The sequence below is a fragment of the Henckelia pumila genome, chromosome 2 (genome assembly GCF_033568475.1).
Source record: "Henckelia pumila isolate YLH828 chromosome 2, ASM3356847v2, whole genome shotgun sequence".
Classification (NCBI taxonomy): Eukaryota; Viridiplantae; Streptophyta; class Magnoliopsida; order Lamiales; family Gesneriaceae; genus Henckelia; species Henckelia pumila.
Genome location: NC_133121.1, coordinates 92,682,785 through 92,693,712, shown reverse-complemented (window position 1 = coordinate 92,693,712; position 10,928 = coordinate 92,682,785). Strand labels below are relative to the sequence as shown.

The following is a 10,928-nucleotide window of genomic DNA, read 5'->3' as shown; positions in this document are numbered from 1 at the left end:
ATTAATAATACTTAGACTGATTTTATAAATTTAGAGATACATTAATTACGCGATAAATTAATGAATTATTATTAATATTATTTTTTTATCCAACGAACATAGATTTGATTACATAAAAAAGTAATTGTATCTTATTAATATCCAAATGATAATTCCTGAATTAATATAAAAAATAAAATCAATTGCATATATATATTTATAAACAAGTAAATGTATTAATTTTTAAAAAAAGTAAAAAAAAAAGTTATTTTACTGACCAATCGAATAATGTAACATATGAAATTTGAAAAAAAAAAATTTGATAAAAAAATCAAGTTGGATGTCACCTCAACCAACACCCAACTTGCAGCTTTTTTATTGTTTTTGAAAAAAAAAATACGAATGTTTCCATAAGTTCCCATAATCACGCGAACATTTGAATTTATTTTTTTAAAAAATAATAAAACACAATAATATGGACGTAAGCTCAACTAGCGTCCTTAGAATAAGAGATCAAAACATATATATATATATATATATATATATATATATATATATATATATAATTTTCAATTTTTAATCGATTTATTAATTATTAATAGTGTAATATTATTTAGTTTTTTTAATAATAATATTATTTAGTTTCTAGCTGTATTTACTATTTATAGTGTGTGTAATATTTAGTTTCTTCTAGAAGGTATGGTACGACAAAAGCAATGAATGATAGCCATTTAAGGCATCGTTTGGTTTGTGGATATGATAAATAGTACTTGGATAAGTAATATAATGTAATATAAAATAAATAAAAATGATAGTTAATATAATATTTGATTTGATTGATAAATTATAGTTTATTTGATTTGATTGATTGAATTTTATATAAAAATAATAAATTATTATTTTGTCCTTTTTAAGAATAAATAAAATATTTAATAAAAAAGAATAAATAAAATATAAATAATATTATTTATAAGGGTAATATAGTAATTTAAATTCAATGATTTGATTGATATAAGATAAATGATTAATGATTTGATTGATGTAAAATAAATAATTAATAGATGGATAAATAAAATGACGAGAAAAACGGAGTATTGAATAAAATAAAGTATACCAGGATTAATTGTACTGGTGTTTGTTGTTGGCTTCAGATCAACACTCAACATTTGATGACTATATACTCAGTCAGACTACACTTGCTCGGAAATATGTCGAATATGTTTATTTTAGGGAAAATAAGTTTTTTTGCTTCATTAACTTGTCCATGTTTTTGTTTTGATCCATTGAATTTTTTGATGTGAATTTTGGTACATTAATTTTGCATTTTCAGTGTTTTTTGGTCCAACTGCATACATGTCAATTTCTGATTGGTCCAAAATGATGACATGGACCAATCAGAAATTGACACGTATGCAGTTGGACCAAAAATACTGAAAATACAAAGTTAGTGTACCAAAACTCACATCAGAAAATTTAATGAACCAAAACCCAAAGGGGGTAAAGTTACTAGATCAAAAAACTTATTTTTCCATTATTTTATTCCGGGATACACACACTAACACACATTTCTATGTGTGTTTTTTCTTTTTTTCCCAAAATTTTAAGTTGGATAATTTTTTCCCCAATTATATAGACTTAGTTTTTTTTTTTTTTTTTTTTTCCGCTGTCTCAAACATGTACAGTTTTTAAATTCAACTGTATTTTTTCTTGGTTTTTTAATATTCTTCTACTGACTAAATCTTGGAAACACGCAACCATTCTCTGAAAGAAATAAATAGAGATAAGAGAGGGAATTTTCATGTTTTGTTTAATGATTTTCTTAATCTTACGTAACAATTTATAATGGCATGTTATGTTCAAATCTAACACTTCCGCTGAATTAAATTATCTGAAATTGTATGTATATATGAACTATGGACAATTTTCTCGATTCGTTGAATTAAATTATTGAAAATTGTTAGTATGTATGAATTAAGACAATCTTTCCGACTTGAATTAGTTTTTTAAAAATAATTAGATCCAAATGTCATACTCTTTCGGTCTCAATAATATTTTTTTAAATTTCTTTACTAATATATTCTATTTAACTACACCTTGAAAATTATATAATTATTTTTGAATATATTAAATAAAAATAAAATAAAAAATTTATATAAAATTTGTTTTTCAATGATTTTTTTTAATCTGTGTAAAATAAAATAAAATTATATAATCGAAAAAAATATATATTTATCGTAAAATTTTATATTTAATTTATTGTCAAATTTTGATAAAATATTGTTTTTGTATTGAATTAATGAATTTTGTACGTGGTATGATTTGATGTTGAACATGTAACATCAGTCTAATTGTTTTTCCCAACGTCTTCTTCAGTCTTCGCTATCTTTCAGACTGTCACCATAAAAGGCTTCAACTTGTATGAATCTCCCCCATATATCCATCGATCCACACCATAAAAACACAGTTTGCAAGAACAAGTAAATAACAACATGATGGGTTTTTCACCAGAAGTACTGTGCGCCATAATCGCAGCCTTTGCGCTGCTAATTTGCGTATGGAAAGCGGCGAATTGGGTGTGGTTGAGGCCCAAGAAGCTGGAGAATCTGCTGAGGAAGCAGGGTTTTCGTGGGAACCCATACAGATTCCTCACTGGGGACTTTAAAGAATTGCGGAAGATGATTGAAGAAGCACGATCAAAGCCCATCAGTGTCGATGATGATATCAAGCCAAGGGTCATCCCATTTCCCCTCAAAACCATCAAAAAATATGGTACTCAGTACTCACAGCTTCTGATTTTGCATTTCTTTTTCTTGAAATTTTTGTGTTCTATGCTAACTTTAAGGGATTCGTGTTAAGAAATGGATCCGCCAAACTTAACCTCAAAAAGTTAGTTCTGTTTGCACATTTAGCGAAATAAATTAAAGGATGATTGAATTAACAAACGGGGCCGTATGTGGGAACGAGTTCTGATCGAAACAACGTGAGTGGAATCCTGGTAGACTTAAACGAAGGAGTTTGAGGGCTTCCGGTAAAAATCCGTGAATAAGATTGGCGTGAAAGGGAGTGGCCTCGGTTGGGGGACGGATTGAGGGGAGGAGGCTTGGACCATGTGAATAACAGTTTTTTTTTTTTTTTTTTTAATGAAAGCGACCATCTGAATAACAGTGGGACTTCGTTTGAGGGAAAATTGTTGGGGTATTCAATCAAAGTCTCACATGAAAAGGACCTTTTAGGTGATTCCAAAAGCAAAACAGTTTACGTCCAAATAAATTTGATTTTAGTATTCATGCATTGCAGGAAATGCATCGTTTATTTGGCTTGGGCCAAAGCCTCTAGTTTTTATCACAGATCCTACACTTGTGAAAGAGGTGATGTCAAAGAGTAATCTATACCAGAAGCCCAAAAACGATAATCCTCTGGCCAATCTACTTGCGCAAGGACTAGTGAGCTACGAGACAGATAAATGGGCGAAACACCGAAAAATCATCAACCCTGCTTTCCATCTTGAGAAGTTGAAGGTTTCTTTATCGGATCATGTCCTGTATATGATCTGTTTAATTTTGTCCTAACAAGATAGATAGGACTGTATATGTTGATGCTTATTAATTTTGCTTTTTAAGCAGCTAATGATTCCGGCCTTCTATTTGAGTTGTGATGAAGTTTTGAGCAAATGGGATAAAGCCATGTCCCCAGAAGGATCGTGCGAGGTGGACGTGTGGCCACATCTACAAAATTTATCGAGTGATGCAATATCAAGAACGGCATTTGGTAGTAGCTATCTACAAGGGAGACGAATATTCGAACTTCAAAAAGAACAGATGCAGCACTTTGTTAAGGTTGTCCGAGCCATATACATACCTGGATGGAGGTAACGAATAAGATAATGGGTGGAAACTGTTCTCAAGAATTGAACCAGATAAGTTGTATAATCTTGTTGCTTTCAATTTTCTCAGATTTGTGCCTACTACAAGGCACAGAAAAATGAAAGAGATTGAAAAAGAGACTCAGTTTTCAATAAGGAGTATTTTAAGCAAAAGGTTGGAGGCAATGGAAGCGGGGGAAGCACGACACAATGACTTGTTAAGCATATTGTTGGAATCCAATTTCCAGGAAATCGAACAGAGTGGTGACAAGAGTCAAGGAATGACCATCGATGAAGTCGTAGAAGAGTGCAAACTGTTTTATTTTGCTGGACAGGAGACTACTTCTGTTTTACTCGTGTGGACGATGATCTTATTGAGTAAACATCCCGAGTGGCAAACCAGAGCTCGAGAAGAGGTTTTGCAAGTCTTCGGGAACCAAACTCCGGTATTTGATGGGTTGAATCACCTGAAAATCGTGAGTAGTTCTCAATTGATCAACATTTGCTTTTTACCTAATCATACAAGTCCAATGTTTGTAATTCTTGCAATGTATTCTTTTTCCCAGGTTACCATGATTTTGCACGAGGTCTTGAGGCTTTATCCACCTGTAGTTGCTCTTGTTCGGGTGGCTACCGAAGAAGTGAAACTAGGTGAATTTACATATCCGAAAGGGATGCAGTTTTCCATCCCAATAATGTTGATGCATCACGATCCCAAGATTTGGGGGGACGATGCGTCGAAATTCAAACCCGAAAGATTCAACGATGGAGTGTCTAAAGCACAAAAAGGCGAAGGCATATTCTTCCCATTCGGTTGGGGACCCCGGATTTGCGTTGGACAAACTTTCGCAATGTTAGAGGCGAAAATGGCAATGGCTATGGTTCTGCAACGATTCACTTTCGAGCTTTCAGCATCCTATACGCACGCACCTCATGCATTTGTGATTCTTCAACCTCAACATGGTGCGCACTTGGTTCTAAAAAAACGTATTATCGAGTAAAATAATTGGCTAGAATGGTAGTATATTAATATATCGTGTTCATGAATAAATTTTTTTTTTTAAAAAACCCCTTGTGTATCATATGGAGTGGTAGGCATGCTAGGAGCCGTGGACTGCTACTATTTGTTTATTGTTGAAGGCATAGGTTCATATTTGAATTCTACGTGAAATACATACTATATCCATGGGAAAATCTCGTGTGAGGTCTCACGGATCTAAATTCGTGAGACGGGTCAATTCAACACAAAACAAATACCCGGTCCAACGGTCAACTGGATCTTAATAATTTGAGCAAATTGAAAGACAACGAATTCTAAGTGAAATACATAATATATCAATGTATTCAATGATGTATCAGTACACAAATAATCGTTGTATCTAAACCACGCCCACAGTGCGGTGTTTTTGTTAAAAAAAAACAAACAAAGCCATTATATTAAAATAAGAAATTTTATAATTGGTTATGGTATTTCTTGATAATTGGAGACTCATGTAAGATTTGAATAAGATTGAAATATTCTTATGTTCATGGAATTTTTTTATTATTCATATTTGATTTATATTATTTAGCGTAGACTCAAATACTATAACTAATTTTGATGTTATGACCGTCTTTTTATTCCATGTCAATTTCACTTTTATTTAATTAAATAAATATATAGATACATATACAAACATATTATAAAAACATAAATCAATATCAAAGTTTTATATCGTATATTGTCAACTTTATCTTTCGTTTATAAACACTTGGGAAATTCGGTGATAATGCTTTTGTAAAATAGATTATTATTGTGACCTCAAAATTGGTAAACTTCGTGTATGCTAGATAAAGATCCAGCCGACTAAAATATTGAAACACTAAAATTGTGTGATGAAGTCAAAATTGGAAAACTACGCATATGTTAGATAAATATTCAGTTAGCTAGCTAGAACATTGAAACATTAAAATTATTTGGTTTTTATTTGCTTGTAAATTTAGTTGCTTAGAAAATTGAAACATCAAAATTCTTTGGTTTTATTTGTTTGTAGAAGAAGTTGATGGATTTTTCCACAAAAATCTTAATCTGAAGAATTGCTTTTTTTGTACAATCAATTATTATAATGAGGTTAAAATTGACAAAATACGTGTATGCTAGATTGGATAGAATATTAAAACACAAAAATTATTTGGTTTTTATTTGCTCGTACATGAAGTGAACAAATTATTCAAAAAAAATGTTAATTTAACTAAGATTTGTTTTATTTCTGGATATTTAATCTTTTGAATGAGTTTGTATATATACAAGAATTTTATCAAGAAAAAGACAATATCTAAATTTTAATTAGTATAAATATAAAAAAAAATTATGTTGATCATGACTTTGAATTTTTTGTTTAAATAATATAGATTTTTTATTGGTTATTGCATAAATATGTTACATCACTAAGAATTGAACTCTTTTTGATAAATATAGTACATTAGTACTTCATCCATCTCCAGTATATAGGTATCTGTTTTTTCACACAATATTAAGAAAAATTATTGGAAAAACAAATTATATATAAACTTTCTATTTTTAACCTTATTTTATTCATTTAAAAAATAATTGCACATTTTACAAGACATAGTTAACAGAGTTATATAAGGGCTGACATACCGTACCAAAATACTGAATTATCGAGATATTGTATCGGAATTTTTTTCGATATATAGACATTTTTTCTGTATATCGAATTTTTTTTCTGTATCTGTATGGTATCGACATGGATTTTTTCCATATCAAAATTTTGAAATTTCGGTATCGATACCGGTATGAATTTTTTTCATACTGATATTTTTAGTACGGTATACCGAAAACCCACCCCTAGCCATATATTTGTAAAAGATTAGAAAAATATTGTTAAAATAGATGTAGTATTTATTTTTCTTCGTAAGTTGAGTCAACCCTTAATCAGAAATTGTTAATGAGTGTACATTGGACCCAAATGCATTTCATGCCAAAAAAAATTTTAAAAATCAAAAGTAAGTCAATTATAATATTCTATTTTTGTTGAGACAATGAAAAAATTAAACTTGCCAAAATAGTAATGTTCCGTACTTGGTTCATCTATTTTCTGATAGTGCATCACTGATTCTGCAAAACTTATTCAATTTAGGAAAGAATTTGAGTTTATAACACATATTTTTTTTAAAAATGATATATGTACAATGAGAGCTACAAACTGAGTTACAAAATACATTAGAAATTACAAAATTATCTCTACATTTTATTTGGAAAAAATATCTTAAAATTGCATTTAGGATAATTTTATAATTTTAAGTGTACTTTGTTACCTAACGTGTAATCTCATTTGTACACATAACATGATTTCATTTTCTTTTACTTAATTTGATGTTAAGATTGATACCTAACGTGTAATATCGAAACTTTAAAACCATTGTTTCTTGTTATAGCATCACGTGGGACCCTTGCATTTGCCTGATCCCTCCCAACCACGAAGCGCTTAACTGAAGTTCATATTATGATCACAAACCCCCATAACATTTATGGAAATTATACCCTTTCTTGTTCTGAATTTGGGCTGCTCTATTTTTGGAACATGCACACCAACGTACGTACCATCTAATGCTCCGAGACAACCTTGAAACATTTTTTAGTATGTTGTTAACCCATGCTTCTTATGATTAAGTGATGCAGGAAAGTGTACAATATTATTTAAATCATTAACTATTAAAAACAGAGAATATAGACGAAAAGTACCTTGAACCATTTTCATGTTTCAATAGAATAGTCTTCAGCAATAGGAAGAGGCTTTACAAGAAGTATAGGATGTAGTCTCAATATTGAGCCCAAAACTTGGTCGAAATGTTTGCTCGCTGTAAGGCCCGAAAATATTAAATTATTAATTATGGAATTTGAGAATTAAATTTCATATTATGGGCTAATATTTATTTGAGAAGTTATGGACATGATAGATTTAATTTTCGAGCCGAAAATATTTAATTTGAGAATTTACGGATTTTGAGAATTAAATTTCGAGAATTTTTAAATTAAAAGAATAAATATTCAATTTGAATATTTATGGGATTTAAGATTAAATTCCATGTTTCGGGAATTAAAGAAGATTAATTTTGAAGATACAACCCGATCAGGGACTTATTTGCAAATATCGAAGTTGCAAGGGCTAAAGTGCAAAAAGCCAAGATTATTTAATTAATCCGAATTTATTTAATTTTAATCCGAGTATATTTAATTTTAGAATATTTAGAGTTTCGATTTTAATTCGAATATTCTTAAATTATTTTGGATTGAAATTGAATTAAAAAGAAGGCCGAAGACTCAATTGCAATTAATGAAGACTTGAGGGACTAAATTGCAATATTGATTGAATATATCCGAAATTACATGTCTTAGTCAGCTTCAACGTGTAATTCAGATATTTCATTCAGAATTTTGAACAGAGGTAGCCGAGACCTTCAAGTTCTTTTGATTTTCAATTTTCAAAACCCCGTAATTTTTGATCTGATTGTCCGATTTCGATTCCGAAAAGTGTTCTGGAATCCTTGCGACGAGGCTTTCGATTTGATGTAAGTATTTAATCATCTTGGCATGTTTTGAAGAACGAAATTTGGTAGAGATCAGTACTTTGGTATATGATTATGTTCTTGACGTGTTGTATTGTTTATTTTCAAAACCGGATCGAATATGGATTAAGGAATGAATTTGTTATGATATCCAGATTTTATTTGATATACTTAGTTGCTGTTATAAGGATTATAATGATGTATTAATGGTTTGGAATGGACGTATGAATTGGATTGAAGTTAAAGAAGTTAGCTTCGAAGTCGATATTAAGTCGATTACCGATTTTGAATCGCTATGTCACCGGTTGATGTTTTGACATCGTTTTGATAGCCTATAACTGAGTTGAGATAGTTGTTTAGATGTTATGAATGTTATGGCATTTTTATTTCTCGATTTCAGTTGAGTTTTGAAGGCTAACGATTCACGACTCCGAGTTGTACCGAATAAGAAGAAGTTGAAGTTTGAAATGATGTTGATTGAATCTATATTGATGATTTTGATTCAATTCTGAAATGATTGAATAGAATGAAGTTTGATATGCATGTTTTGATGATATGTTTCAGAGTTTAATAGGAGACTATTGACTCAAGAACCTCAACTTGAAACCGAAGAAGAAGTGATCAAGATTGAAGTGAATTTGATTGAAGATTGATTGATGTTTGAATGATCAAATGTTTTGTAGGAGTTGTGATACTTCCTATCCAGATGTGGAACATGACAAACTCGAGAATGAAAGGTATAAGATGACATTGAGAGTCAGGGATTCGATACTCGAGAATGATGATTCTTGAGTTATCCCGAACAAATCACATACTTGTTTAAATACTTGTTCTTGAGGTAGAACTTATGTTATTGTCGATCCATCACAGGTAGTGGATCTTTATTGCTTTTGATATGATTGAATATTGAATTGATTCTGTAACACCCGATATTTTAAATACGTGAATTCGCATGCATAATTAGGAATTTTATTTATTTAAAATTTTAGATTTATGGGTTAAATAATTATGTGGAATTATTCGTGCATGATTTAATTTATTTTTAAGCATTTAACCCATAATTGGTGATTTTATGATTTTTAGTATTTAATTATTTTTGATCGCGTAGACGGGACCGTGGACGGACGAGATGACAGCTTTCTAGCCAAATTATTTTATGAGTCTTTTTAGAGCCCAAAAATATTATTTTGAGTTTTATTTCCTATATATTTTTAGTATTTAATTTTATATAATTTTAGGAGTCTGTTTTTATTCAAAATAAGCCAAAATAATGACTTTTTAGTATTTTTAAAATTCCCTTAATTTTTAATTTCGGGATTTATGTTTGATAGTAGATTATTTTGTATTTTTAAGAATTTAATTTTTTACATTTTAGGTATATTACTAATCTAATTAAATGATATTATCTATCTAACAAATTTTAATTATTTTAAAAACCAAAACTTAACCTAATCTACCCAACCCCTCACCCGATTTCCCTCACTCAGCCGACATCCCACTCTCCTTCATCTTCTTCTTCGACCGAGCAGCCCCAAGGTAGACTCCATAGCCACGTTTTTGAAGGTCCAAAGCTTGTCGTCGTCGTCCCGTCGTCCCGGAATCGTTCCACGCGCCTTCATCTCTTCAATTTCGGTGAAAGGCATGATTCTTTTTATTTTAACGTACTATATCAGTGAATATCTTGGGTGTGTCGTGTATGCATCGAATTGTTCTTGAAATTTTTCAGAAATAAAATCGGTATTTGATGTATGCGCTTGTTTCTTGAAATTTGTTGATCATGTTAACGTTTTCTCCTAGTCATGGCTCGTATAACTGCTGGTCAAGGTCCCTAGGAGGTATAAGGTGAGTCTAGGCTCGAGTGGCTCGGATGGTTCAAGCCAAAAGTGCCTAGAATTGGAGCTGGTTCGATCGGGCTTCCTTGGTGCGCAGATTAGGGTTCAGAGAAAGGGGGCTTGGTCTCGTTGGTTCAGGGTGCATGGGGTTGGGACATGGGCTAGGTTCAAACCGCCCAGACGTGGGTTACGTCTGGGCGGTGACGCTCCGGCCAGGGGCGGCCGGAGCAGGCCGGCAGCAGCAATGGAGTGGCTGCTGCCCGCGGCCGTGAGCTGTAGAGAGGGGGGGTGAGTTCGGGTTAGGGTGTTAGGGCTGGGTCCGGGTCGGGTCTGGATAGTAGTGGGTCAAGTCGGGTTGGTCCGGGTCCGGGTTAAGTTAGTCGAGCTCGGGTATTTTATTTTTTAGATATTATTTAAGTTTAAGTGTTTAATGGGCCTAATTAAATCCCAAAATTTAACTGGGCTCCATTTAATTATTTTCAGTTAAATTTAATTATTTTTGGGCTTAATTAAATTAATTAAGTGAGTCCACTAATTTTTATGGGCCTTGGGGGACCCATGAAAGTTATTGGGCCAGTCTTTGGGCTTTTGGGCCCATTGGGCCATAATAGGGTGTTATTGGGCCATGAAGGTTTTAATGGGCTTTAATTAATTAATTGGGCTTAGAAATGTAATTTTGGGCTTAA

General features: G+C 31.6%; 1 protein-coding gene across 1 annotated transcript; it reads left to right on the top strand.

Annotated features, from left to right (window-relative positions):
* Window positions 1-2,342: 2,342 nt before the first annotated feature.
* On the top strand, window positions 2,343-5,025 carry LOC140880864 (cytochrome P450 CYP72A219-like). The gene is made up of 5 exons (XM_073285709.1): window positions 2,343-2,748; window positions 3,277-3,497; window positions 3,603-3,847; window positions 3,933-4,317; window positions 4,408-5,025. The coding sequence occupies exons 1-5, from the start codon at window positions 2,469-2,471 to the stop codon at window positions 4,840-4,842; spliced, it is 1,566 nt and encodes a 521-aa protein (XP_073141810.1). The 5' UTR covers window positions 2,343-2,468; the 3' UTR covers window positions 4,843-5,025.
* The last annotated feature ends 5,903 nt before the right edge of the window (window positions 5,026-10,928 follow it).

Coding starts and splice junctions, on each gene's coding strand:
- LOC140880864 (XM_073285709.1), top strand. CDS start 2,469: ATGATGGGTTTTTCACCAGAAGTACTGTGCGCCATAATCGCAGCCTTT. Junction 3,848..3,932: donor ATATACATACCTGGATGGAG/GTAACGAATAAG, acceptor CAATTTTCTCAG/ATTTGTGCCTACTACAAGGC. Junction 4,318..4,407: donor GGTTGAATCACCTGAAAATC/GTGAGTAGTTCT, acceptor TCTTTTTCCCAG/GTTACCATGATTTTGCACGA.